Here is a 13,529-nt window from a genome sequence, read left to right as displayed (position 1 = left end):
TACCGACACGAATCCCAATTACCTGGACAGATTTCCAATTTCCAAATCTCTTTATTCGGCTACCAGAAACTAGAAGGAAGAAAGAACCAGCCGATTTCGTACGGTTCTCTTATCGTAGCCGTTACGGACTACGCCGAACGTAACGCGCAACGAGGATCGTGCAAACGACGAAGGCGCCAAATGTATCGCCGTTATGTATAAAATTAACCCCAACCAGAGTAGCCTGTAATCTTGTCAAAAAGGAAGCTTTGGCTAATTGCGTCGGCGTGAAAATGCCTGGCGACGCGCCATGCCCGTGACACGGATTCGTCGAAACAAACTCAAAGGGCTAATTCGGAGGGTGGCTCTCGCCCCGCTGAAGGGAAACCGGCCGACGGTGATCCGAGTACTTATATTCGTTTCCGTTTTGCCTATTTCGTACCGGTAATCCTTCCACGAGCTGTACAAGATGGTTGTTCGTTCCACCTGTCACACAAAAGTTTCGTAAAGAATCGGTCTACCGAGTAGAGAGTCCCTTATCTAGGACTCGAGACCGAACTTGATTCCCTACGCGTATAATGTCTAATCATTCCGATCGATGTATATTGTTCTTTCTCGTATCGAAAAATAATAGGAGCCTCTGCGCGCCGTTAATTTTACTTTTCCGCAGATTCATATAAAACGAGACAGATGGTACCGTAAATTTTGATTTACAGCATCGACACGCCGCGCAATTCGAGGAAGCCTGCGCGACCATCGCCAAGTATTTTGGGAATACGGTAATCCGTTCGGCGATTATTTACAATTTCGCGGCGCACCTGAGACTTCCTTTCGAATTCGCGAATTTATAGCACCGCGTGGGCGCGATCGTTTGCGCGTCTAGAAAAGTCGTTAACCGTGGCACATACTCGCTCACCGCATTACGAAACAATAAACCGCTAGTATCCGTTATTATCACCGGCTTTGTACGAATGAAACGGGTATCGCTATCGACGATTTTGGCCCGGTGTACGCGTACGATCGATCGTCCGGTGCATCCGGATCTCAGTTAATATTTGCCCGGATGCACCGATGATTTCTTTCGCGGGTCCTCTGGAACGGGCAACCCTTTGTCATCGTCAGATTAAATTTAATTAATTTAATGCAAGCACAGCAACGCGTAGCGGAGCACGGTTCGCGTTAGCGTTATTCCATCCGTGCAATCGATTCCAAAGTACGACATCGAAATTTATTCGACGAGAAAGCAGAAAATCGTTGATGGCCCGCGATGAATCGGGGCCACTTTTTTGCACAATGGGGGGCGAAACGTCGATACGTTATAATGCACGTGGTACAGACGAGTATCGGACAAACGGATGAAACAATTATTGCCCGCCCCGCCATTCCCTCGTCTCTATTTTTATATACAGCGATCGTTAAAGCAACGACGTCGAGACAATGCCGTCGTCGTCGCTACGCTAACAAGAATTAATTAAAACGAAATAACTAAAAACCAGAAACCACCGAATAATTGCGGCCGTTCTAGTATTTTCCGTTTTTTCTTTTTTTATTCTTTTTTTTTTTTTACAACGTTTTCTAGTTAACGCGAAATATCCGAGCAGTTCTGTGACGCGTATAACAAAAATACCGAAAAAGAGATATAAAATGAATGTGTAAATTCGCGTGGAATTTTTCACGTTGGTAAAAAAAAAACCGGCGATCCGACGGGCAGCCGGGGGCTAGGTTAAAAATATTAATAACCGACCGTTGTAAATTTCCTACGAACGCGGAAAAATATACTGTTCGAACTGAAATTGAGAGCAAGCGTAAATAACTGGTTGACGCGGTGTCTCGATGTCTCTGCTACGAGTACGACGAGGTCGAACGAGGAGGAAAACAGGAGAAACGTTCGGGTTTTCTCTAATATCAGCGTTTTCGTCGATCGGTTGGTGGTGTTCCTCTCGAAAGTAAAGCGCGTAAAAAAGGGGGTGTTCGGGAAACGATCGACGGGCACGAATTCGATCTGTCCGAGGCGGTGACGGGGCATCGACGGAGGACGTAAAAGGGAGTCGGGTCGCGGAGGGTGGCACGGGGTGTAGTTTCGCGTTCCAAGAATGTAAGAGCCAACGGCACGAGAACGAGCAGCCGGCTGGCGAGCGAAGGAAACCAGCCACGATTAGATCTCTCGGGGAGTCGAGTCGAAGGGTTCGGGTAGGTTAGCCCTTTCCCCGATAAGGCCTGCGAACGCGCTCGTTCGCAAAGCTTTCGTGTCGAACGCTGGCGCGGGAACGTGCCGGGGCCCCTTCGCCCTCGAGGTACCCCCAACCGCCGACTTCCTGCTCGACTCGACTTGTATTTTTCCGAGCAATTCGCCTCTGGCTTTTCGATCGTAACCGACGATCATCGCGACGCGCAGCGTTTACTAAATTTTATTCCGATTAACGATTACGAATTCCAGATTTCAGTCCTCCTAAATTGCCTTCGACCAACTGCGTTAAATCTCGGTTAATATTTGCCCGGATGCACCGGATCCTCCCAAAAGTTTCACCGTTCCCTATCGCCTTCAATTTCGAAAATTCTATTAACCGGCCGCACGCGAAAACCTGAGACGGTATTCATAGGATCACGGCGCGTCGTTGATCGCCGCGGTGTTCCAAGCATCGACGTGAGCCAATATTTCGACCTATTTAATTACTAGCCGGGCGGGAGCTAGTTTTCCGAGAATCCCGCGAATCGCGGTCGCCATAAATAACAAAATTTCGACAACGCAACGATTCGGAGGTACGCGTTTGCATTCGTGCGGGGCGATCCAATTTTCAGAAATTCTTCCCGCTGAACGTAACACGCTGTAAACAATCGACGTAACTTGCTCTCACGAGGATTTGAAACCGCTACCATTACGATACCGTGCGCATATATACGCGTCGCTGTAAAATATTCCGTTACATCGGGATTACGCATCGCCAACCAGGCGTCGACGATCGCGTATTAAATCTGGTTACAAATCGAGCCCCGTCGAAAAGGTGATCGTCGGTGCATCTGCCATCGACACGCGTGGATCAAGACGCGGGATACTCCTGTACGCATACGCGCACGCGTGCATCAGACACCTGGGTAATCGCGTTACATATCCGGTCCATGTACGGAGTCGCTCGCTCGAGTCACGCATCGAAGACTCGGTATATTTACGCCCTGTTTACTCCGAGCTTACCCAGAGATCCTCGGGTACAATTCATGATACGCTGTTTGCCACGCGAAATCGACTTTTTCGCGGCGCTCCTAAACCGTGCATTCATATCCAAGCGATTCTTAATTCTAAATACGGAACGACGCGGCTCGATTATCCCGGCTTTCAATTTGTCGGAGGGCTACGCTGGGTCGCCGTTATTTTTTTTTTTTTTTTTAGTATTTTCACCGTACAATGCTCTGCTTAAACGACAAAAGGAGAACGAAAAATATTTTTAAAAAGCGAGCTACCCTCTAGTCCGTGCACCGTGGACAATTTTCCAAATCTGGATTACATGAATCGCTCACCAGCAGTCGCTACGGAATTGGACGTCTTTTGTAAGCATTAATCCTCTGTCCAGAAATATATTTTTTTAAATTAAACGAAAATTACACCCGCGACAGAGCGAATAAAAATATACATCCACACCATCGCGAGGCGCAAAGGTATGGCGAGATATTTGGCGACTCGACTGACTTTTTTAAGGCTTTGCCGCGCTTAAAACTGTGCCAAAGGAGAACCGGATCCGAAAAAAGGATCGTAAAACAAGAGCAAGATGACGGTGATGCAGCGATAGAAATATCGTACCTACTGCATACGGCGTCAGAAGTCACCGACCGGCGAATGTATTAATAATCATACTTTGCGATCTTTTAACTATTAAAACGCGTTTTTCCAGGTTCATCTCTACGGTTCGCAACGATAACACGGAGGTGCGCGGATCGATGAGGCAAAATCCAGAGCATACGGAAAAATGTTACGGAAAGTGTACCTTACGAGAAAAGATAAAACAGCTTCGTTTTACACGTCATCGTGGACGCAAATTGCATACATGCAAATTGCTTTTAAAGTAAATCTACCACGTTTGATCCGGTGCTCCGACGCGACAATGAAAAATTCGAGAAAAGTAGAAATCGGGTGAAAGCCATGCTGCGTGAAACGAGACAATCGTTGTACGTATCGCGACTTAATCGCTTCGCGTATAGCGTTTCGCATAGAACGTACGAGAGCTGGCACTATTTCAACGATACCCGCGACCCGCAAACGGTTAATTAAATATACGCGTGCGTATGTTGACCCGACGTTGCCGGTGTCGATAATTGCGATGCTGATTGCATTTCACGGAAGGCACACGTACGGCCAACCAGCCAGCCAGCCAGAGACCTCTGGCGAGCGTACGCTTGATAAATCGCGTCAAAGGCCGAGGGATATGCAAACACTGTTTCTCGTGAATTTATTTAATAATCATCCGAAGAGTGCTTACAGTAGACAAAGAACCGTTCCACGACGAGCAAACAACCTCTGATCGCGACGAGAATAATTGGTTCTTTCGGTGTCACGATTTCGTATTATTTCTCTGTTATTAATCTCTGGTAACCCAGAAACCCGATAACCTATATATCTGTTCGCTGATCAAAGGATTATCGTCCACGACGGTAGATTACTTCGCCTCGATGTACCGGAAAGATTCGCTTCCAGCCCTCCGACCGGAAACAAAGCGACGAAATACCGGTTACTAATTTCTCGTCTTTGTTGTTTCGAAGCATAGCTACACGCGTTGCGGCACCGTAAAGTCCGTTTCGGTGACCCGAGGCGCATACTTAACAAAATGAAACATTAAATGTCCGTCTATCGCTGTCCTTCGATCCGGAATAGGAGGATTGTTTTAGATCGTCCATTCTGAACAGGCTATCGTCCGAGACTGTATAACGAGATAAAATGGCCATTCGGTCCGCAACTTTAGAACGACGCACTTTGCGAACGTTGTCGGAGGTCGTCTTCTCGAAGCAGGACGTTACTCGCTTCTTCGTAGGGAATTAGCTGCTCGTCTAGCACAGGTTGCGCCACGATTTACCGTACACCCTATGCAATCGACTCTTCGAACATTCTAGAGGCTAAGTTCTCGAGAGGGAAAGGGCGTTTATCGCGAATTCTCCGCGAAAATAGTTCACTCGTGTATGAAGCGATCGTTTGGTTCTCGACAGGAAGGGACGATCGGTCGTAGTCGCGTTACGCCACGGTTCTCGGTGCGTGTTTCACGAGCAGCATGCCCGTAAAAACTCTGTCCGCGTCTGTCGTTTATGCGGTGCTCGGTGAAGTTGACTTCCAGGTAACATCATCGCCACCCTCGTATTTCTTATCCCTTAACTCGCGCGTCCCTCGCTCGCCGAAGCCTGCACCCATTTCCCACCTCGTTATTTCCGGCAGGTTTACGGCAAGTAAAGCGCCGAACGCGCACTCATCGAATTCCGAGGGTGTACTCCCCTGTACGATCTCCAACAGAAATTTTATTAATAGCGTCGCTATTGCTATTATTCGTATAGTTATTATTAAAAGGAAAACTCTACGACCCGAGATTCCTAATACGAGCTCGACATTCTTCTCGCGTAAAAATATAATACGGTGTCTGGTAATATCGAACTTGCGCGAAATCGATTCTTCTTTTATAGCAGTCCCTATATCGAAATAACGCAACGGAAATGTGGAATAAATCTGTCACAGTTTTCGTTTTAAGGAGAAACCTCATCGATGTTTTGTCGCGGTATTCCAAAAGCACGCGTTCCGCCTCGGAAGCGACCGCTACCGGGACGGATAAACGAGAAAGGGTAGAAACGACGATTTCAATTTTGCGCTCGTTAAAGCCGGAATGGATATCAAATTCGCGATACGGATTTTCAGAATCTACCGAACAATGGTAAAAATCAAATTCGTTGTCATTCTTCGTTCCGCCCGGAGCGGGTGTAATATACGTCGCCGAGCGAGAGCGGGAGTTGGAAACGCGCGCACATTTTAAAGAGAAACTCGAAATCTCGATCGAATTTCCGGATCCGATTCCCGAAATCCGATTCGAGGTACGAATGCTCGAATTTGACCTTAGCGAACGAGGAACAATTTCGCGAAACTCGATCACTCGGCTCGTTGATACATCGCCAAGAGCGCTGTGGGCTTCGCTATGTATTTCCAAATGTCCCTTTGGAGTCGAATTGTCCTATTTGGAATTTAAGCGTCAAAGGAGCGAAAGAAAAAAATGAAAATTCTGCCGTTTCTAGAAAGTATTTGTTTCGAGATGAAATTCTGCGGACAGGTAACGAGGCTACACCGAACAACGTAATGCCGGAAGAAAGATTTCCGAAGAAGGGCTTGTTATACGAACAAACGAGCTGCTTTAGATGCAAGGGAAGTATTAAAAATTGATATCTTCGGATAAACATCCGTTTCCAAGAATATTCACGTTAGATCGTCAGATTTATAAAGATAAATATTGTTCTTACTACGGGGTGAAATTTTATGAACATAATGTTTCCCGGATGATCGATGGCAGTTATGGGAACTGGAGCTCATTGGATCGCCCTTTTCTCAACGACCCCTCCCCCCTTTGCTTGTACAACAGTTCCGCGGGAGACTGCCTCGCAGGCCGGCTGGAGCAGAAAACTTCTGTCTCCACCCCGATATTGGTTTCCTTGGAACGTTATTTATTCGTTTTTTCGTTGCCGTTACATTCGACGATTCGGTCGCTTTATTACAAGAATTTGTTGTACGACGAATCGGTTTCGTAGAATTGGACCGACGACGAATCGATCGCGGTAGAACGATGGTTCTCTAAAGCGAGCGTTCCAAGTTTTTTAAACAAATACAAGGATTAGAAAAACAACATTTGTCACCTTAGAAGACAGATAAAAACTTATATCGAATGCAACAGCCGCGGTGGCTTTTTCAACTGCGCGAGTCGACGCGCCTCTCGAGTGTCGGACCAATGCTGTATTTTTCTACTGTCCCTGGCCGACAGTAGAGCATAGCGGCACGGGTTACACGCAATTCAGCTAATTTCCATTTCTGCTAATCACGCGCGGTGCTTTCGTGAATTTCGTTAAGAAAATGACTATCAGCCTGCGTCGGGGTAAAATAAAAATTTGTCTAACTAGACGCGAGTAGGATTTCAACGAATATTTTAATACACGCCGCGTCAGAGTGTGCGTTTCGCTGGAACGAAGAAACGAAACAACGAAAGGATCTCTACCGCGTGTTCTAACCGTATTGTCTATCGTATAAACTTTTTTGATTATTGATTAAAAAGGAGACTACACCTGAAACTTATACGTACAAGTTTTCGCCAAACTGATCCGCGGATAACGATACTTGGTCGAAGCTCGCGTAAACGCTCGCATCGAAAAAGTGCAAGGGCACGCGAAAGAGCTGCGCTCGGGGGAACGGCGAAGAAACTGCTGCAAGGAATTTTAAGCGTCGCGGCTTCTCGCGAGACGGCGCCCGTTGAAAGACAATTCCTCGGAGCACGTGAAACGTCATCTCTGCGTGATTAACGATCGCGGAATTAATTTCGAGCCTCGACAGCAAATACTTCGGGGATTAAGCGTCCGGGGGCTGTCACTGTTTTTCCGTTGAAAACCGTATGAAATATGTATATAGCGTGTGCTGGTTGGGCGACCTCTAAAATGCGCAGGAGACTTTCACGATCACGGGTAGCGAGAATTAATCAAATTTCAGTCGTTTAATCGAATCGTATCCGAGATAGTTCTGTCGTCCTGGTTTCTATCGGCTGAAATTTATCTCGATATTTCAAAGTTTGGCTCTTATACTTTCGCTAGGCACTATCGTTGAAATCGATACCGTTTTGTACGCGTTGCACGGCGAAGAGGTACGATTATTATTAATTTTATCGCGATATTTTAGAAACGAATCCACCGTGGAGATCAAGAGCTGCAAACCCTTCGAACGATCGAGGTCGCGTGGTGGTAGGTCGAGTTCAAAGGGAACCGTGTATCAGGTCAAGAAGGCCGAGGTTGCCGACCAATTAATTAGTCATTTCTTTGACGAGAATTCGTGTAATTCGAGGTGTTCCCTTTGCCGCGATACAAGTAGTAATAACGGGTCCTTCCAAAGGTTGCGATGGCGACGATAACAATTCGACGAGGGGAAATGAGAAACGAGGTCGTGCAAAATAAAATAGGAATGCTAGGTGACGATAATGAAGCGACCTAATAAAACCGATTGATTTTGTTAAAATTAATTTTGGAAGAAATGTGAGTGACACGGAGGGAACGAAAAGCGAGTCAACGATCGTGGAAATGGCGCGTTCTCGAGAAACCGATATTCCGCATCGACGTTCGCTGGTACGATATCATCGACCTCCCTTTACCGTACAACGTAAAACTAGACGCGTTCGACTCTTTTACGAATTCATGGACCTTTTCTAAAATTGAGCGCTCTGTAAAATTTATTGTATCGATGTTCTCGCGAGCAACGCTGCCGAAGCTAAATTCTTCTGCAGAATCGCAGTTATAAACAGCGACGATATATTCAAACAGATTGCACGGACATGTATACATAGTACACTCCGATATACTTGATCTTTGAGGCGCCGATTATTCCTCCGTACCATAAATTCGCAACAAGGCCAGATTCGAACGTTCCACACAAGCGAATAACTAACGATTCACCAGTTCGAAACTAGTTGTACGCGATTCGATTCCGATCGTTCGAAAATTTGATACACGGTAGCCTATGGGGCTCGCGAATTATAAAAAAAAATTGAGCTTCTAGTTGAAAATAGCGCGTGCCTTGTCGAATTCGACATCCATATCGGCACGTTGGCGTGATCGAAATCAATCGTCAACGGTTAACAAAAATCAGCCCAACGTCTAAACGAACGCGAGCATTCGACGAACCGGTCGTGCAGATCCGTTCACGGTCGATTGTTTTCCATAGAACGGGAACAACATCGACGCCGTGAGGTGTACCTAATGCTTTCGGGGAACATCCAGCGCGCGAGGCCTGCCAAAAAAAATCCCAGATTCGTGGATGCAACGAGCGGAAACGCCGCGCCGACGCCGGCTCGAAGATACTTGGAATTTATTCGAAAGCAACCTCGTTACGGTGAGGCTGGCAAAAAGTAGGTCGCATGAAAACACCGAGGACGTTTAAAAGCGCCTCACCGTGCGATTTAACGTCAATGGGCCACTTCTCGTTCCCCTCTTTCCTCCATCTCCGAGCTGCGCGCCTCCTTTTTCTCGGCCGTCCGCCTTCTACGTTCCGCGTGTCTTTTCCGCTTTTCCCTCTTTTCCTTTTTCTCTTTTTTTTTTTTCGTCGCGAGCCGACTCGCGACATTTAAGCCAGGAGCCGCGGAGGGCGGGTCGAGGCACGAACTCTTGGAAAACCTTTGCCCGCTCTACGAGGACGCGCGCTTTTTCGAAGGAGGAATCCTTTACGAAACGGACTGTCGCCTTCTGTTCTGCACGGTCTCGTGCCTCGACTTTTCACGGTGCGCGGTTCCTTAGGCGATACTTTTTACCGTTCGCCTCGCGACGACCGCTCGTTGTGGCTTTGGTCGCAATTAGAAAGACGGTAACAAGTCACCGTTATTGTTATTACTTTTGCTCGGCACGTGCGCCGATACCGTGTGTACGCGCTGCCGGAAACGTGAACGCTCGGATGTACGTGTACGCGGTAACCAGCGATTACTTGTTTAGGCGGCGAATATGGCTCGGAGTGCTCGTTGTCCGCGCAACGCTCAAAGTTGAATGGAAAGCGACCAAGTTGAAAACTCTCGGTTTAAATTTGAAAGTTAAAAAAGAGGCAAACTTCTTTCTCAAGGATTGTTTGCAAGTTGAGTGGAAGTCAACCGAGTTTAACGCGTGCTCTCTTGAAATGAGAAAATCTCGAAAGAAGAAATTAGATTTCGAACATGGAACCAACGTATGAAATGTCCAACGCGATAAATAGATAAACGGATAAACAAATCGCTTATCGCGTGCTCCGGAACGATACCCCCTAAGAGCATTAAACCGTAATACGGAAAGCGTTACATAGGTAAGCAGAAGCGCAAGCTCAGCTAAAGCGGTAGTAGTACAGTTCCAAGTGCGAAAATACCGTGAATACGTGACAATGAGATTGATGAAGAAAGGTATATAAAGGAGGTAGAGAGCGAGAAAGTGACCGACTGCTCGAAAGGATAAAGACATTACTACAGCGTGGAATGAAAATAGCAGAGCAGAGGCAAACCGTCGTCGTTCATCCTCGACCTTTGAACGGATAGATAGGATAGAGCAAGAGAAAGAGAGAGAGAGAGAGAGAGAGAGAGAGAGAGAGAAAAGAGACGAGGAATATAAAATGCCGATGAGGCTGATCGTCTTTCATTATTAACACTCTACGAGCACGTAGGCGATATTTCGCCACCGAGGAATTCCGTGGGGGTATAAATGACTTCCACCCTGAAACTTACTCCGCGGCTATAGACACGGTAGATAAGCTTCGATCGCGTTTCGTCCCGCTCGAAGTCGAAATACCCATAGATATCACCGATTTACGACAACGGCTACCGTCAACCCTTTGTCGATCGACAAAAAAATCGACGAGAAGAGCAACCACGCGTTCCAAAGGTCGCGAGAAATCGAAACCAGGAAGAAGATTCAAAACTGACTCGCGCGCTAAAAGCGGGCAAACTCAATTACGCTCCCGTTTCGCCACTTAAATTAGCACCGCTCCGCGAACTAGCGTCGATAAACCGTCGTTGTTGAATTAATAAACGATCCTAATTGAATCAATAATCCGCTCGTCCCTCCACGGAAATTGTAATAGCTGGCTGGTGGCTAACAAAATACGTCCAATCTATACGTCCGTACAGTTATTGGTTCCTGTCCAATTATTGGCTTACTCTTCTCCCGTACTGGAGCATTCTATCAAATCGCCAGCGAAACGAATGTCTTTAAAAGGAAACACGGGCCCTCGACCATGGAATATATTTACCCTCGAACGCTTCGCGGTGCTCGATAAGCCACACAAAGTTGGTCATGGATTCGATCAATTACAACAACGAGCAATAGAAAAACCGCGAATGCGTTGTTTACGAGCTTACGTTGCTCCAAGACGCGAATAGATTTTCTCGACGAGCGATACCGTAATAGCTAAAGCGCTCCGACCGTCTTCGAATGACACGCGATCAATCTATTTGCGAGGGACATCCCGAGCAGTGAGCACGTAAAGAATATTTAAAAGAAAATTAGCACGCGTCGACGCGTCCTAGTTGAAACGAGCGTTGCGTAGGTCGAAAATAAACAATGAAATAAACCGTTCGAGGTATTTATGTTTGGGGTCGTGGCGAGGTTTTTTAAACAACGTAAATAAATACTGGGAAAACCCGAGTAAATACGTAATTTGTGAGAGTTCCAAGAATTTACACAAAGGTTTTATATGAAATGGCAACTACGCGTACCAATTTGATCGTCTTCTGCGAGAAATTCCGGAACGGGAGAGTGTATCCGGATGAAGAAACGAAGAAATGGGACTTACCGCTTCTGCCTGTAGGTGTTGGCGCCGACGTGGATCTACCGGTCGGCTCTGGAATCGGGAACACCAGGTCGCAGCACTCTCTCTCGGGGAACTCGCTGGCACGAGCACACCTGCAGCAGGAGAGCACGAAGAGCGCCGCGGCGACGCTCGTCAGCAGCGTTGAACGAGCTGGCAGCGTCCCGACGACACGCGACATGACTCGTCCCATCAGATCATCGCACACCATGGGCCCGAATCCTTTCAGGCTTCGAGCAACGCGGCCGTCCTCCAAGGTGTCGCGGGCCTCCGCTCGGCGTGGGGCTGCTGGACGACGACGACGAATCCCGCGACGTCCGCGCGACATCCTCTCGTCGTCCGTCTCATCGTGCGCCGCCGCCTCCTCCACCTTCGCTCCGACCCGACGAACACGAACGTTGCTCGTATTCGCGTCCGCGTCCGCGTACGATGTGTTCCGCCGACGATCGTCTTCTCCGCCTATCTCTTCGCGTGAGAACGAAATCACCGCGTGCCCGCACTTTCTCAAATCCAACGTTCGCCGACGATTCTCACACTTTTCCCGCGGTTCGAGACATCTAACGCGATCCTCTTCCCGAGGAAAGATCGTCGCGCTCGTCGGGTCGACAAAGATCGACGGAGATCAGCCGAGTTCCGATGCGGCGTACATCCCGAACGTAAACGGTTGCTTTCTCTTCTCTCACGGGAATGAATCCTCGATCGATCACTCCGAAATCGCGAACCGAGAGTAGTAATCCACACGCGGGATCGACGTCGATCGCGAAACACGGACCGCTCGACGCGTGTGCGTGCGTACCCCTCGAATGCTGTCCGCGTACCGCGATACGGTAAACAGTCGCGCTTCGCACTCGATCCTCCTCGTGTCTTGTCGCGCTTCGCACACTTGCCGCGCGCGTGCTCGCGTTCCGAGCGTACTACCGAGCCGAGACCGCGTCGCCGCTGTGGCCCGACGCCCAATGTCGACTACGCCGCACCGCGTTTAGACCGACTGCCGAGCGCGCGAAATTCCCCTTCATCCCGCTGACAACCCTCCCGGCTGCTACCCTCGACCGACTCCCCTATCTCCCACCCGTTTCCGATACCTGCTCCAACCCCTACCTTCAACCCCGCAGCCGTAAGCGCGATAGCTTCTGCGCGAAAGTGTGCGCGAAAGCGTTCCGAAGCCCGACGAGAGCGTTGCCGTGTACGGTGTATCTGTCGTGTGCCTGCACGCGCCGCTCGGCCGTGTGCGCGCCCCCGAGTTCCGATCTACGTTCTCCTCTCTACCAACAGACTCGCAGACGGCGTGTTCAGGTGCTTGTAGTCGCTCGCAGGGAAACGCACACCTGCGCGGTCCGCTCCGTTTCGAACGCGCGGTCGACCGCGTTCTATGTTCGTGTGCACGCGTTTCCATCATCGATACCCGTGCCTATGTAGACTATGTACGTGCGGCTATTTGTTTTTACTATTTCCCAAAATCGATTCTCGAGTTTCGTTTGTTTCTGTTCTTTATGGCAACGGTAATAACTAGACTGGTTTGAGGCTGATCGCGATGAAAAGATGGGGCGAAGCGAGAAAGCTTAGACGATCCAGAACACGCGTGGTAATTGGGAAAAAGTACAGGCGACGGTGTAGGAAATCCACCCCTGTCCATCTAAACCAAGGGAGCGATGATTGCGTTACCAAGTAAGACATTTGTGATCGTGTACTTTTTTGCCAATGATACCGCGCACAAAATCATCGCAGGGGTGGCTCTCCGTTTCCCTCCGTAAAGGTCCTCACGGCGGGAACCGCTACAACTACCGAGCGGGTCAATTTGACGGTTATTTTTAGAGATTCGTGGTGCCTCTCGCCATATATCCTCGTATGCGTTGCGTGCATCCTATCCATAAGTTCGGCTTTGGCCAATTTTAGTATCAGTGGTTCCGTTGGTTGGCTCCGAACCTGTCCTCCAGTCGTGCGCGTATTTATCTGTCCCTAAGCGTGTCAGTGCTCGCCGCGTGTCAGATCCAGTGTCCGCTGGCATACGTACACCTTCTCGTTGTAA

General features: G+C 48.4%; 1 protein-coding gene across 3 annotated transcripts in view; it reads right to left on the bottom strand.

Annotated features, from left to right (window-relative positions):
* Positions 1–12,545, bottom strand: part of LOC128885119 (uncharacterized) — a 192,351-nt gene extending 179,806 nt beyond the window's left edge. For all 3 annotated transcript variants that reach the window (XM_054138949.1, XM_054138956.1, XM_054138964.1), the window contains exon 1: positions 11,489–12,545. In XM_054138949.1, the coding sequence (XP_053994924.1) occupies positions 11,489–11,831 (343 nt within the window). In that variant the 5' untranslated portion in view covers positions 11,832–12,545. The remainder of the gene's footprint in view (positions 1–11,488) is intronic.
* Between the last annotated feature and the right edge of the window lie 984 nt (positions 12,546–13,529).

The sequence above is a fragment of the Hylaeus volcanicus genome, chromosome 1 (assembly GCF_026283585.1).
Source record: "Hylaeus volcanicus isolate JK05 chromosome 1, UHH_iyHylVolc1.0_haploid, whole genome shotgun sequence".
NCBI classification, from domain to species: domain Eukaryota; kingdom Metazoa; phylum Arthropoda; class Insecta; order Hymenoptera; family Colletidae; genus Hylaeus; species Hylaeus volcanicus.
This window is presented reverse-complemented; position numbering and strand designations above follow the sequence as displayed.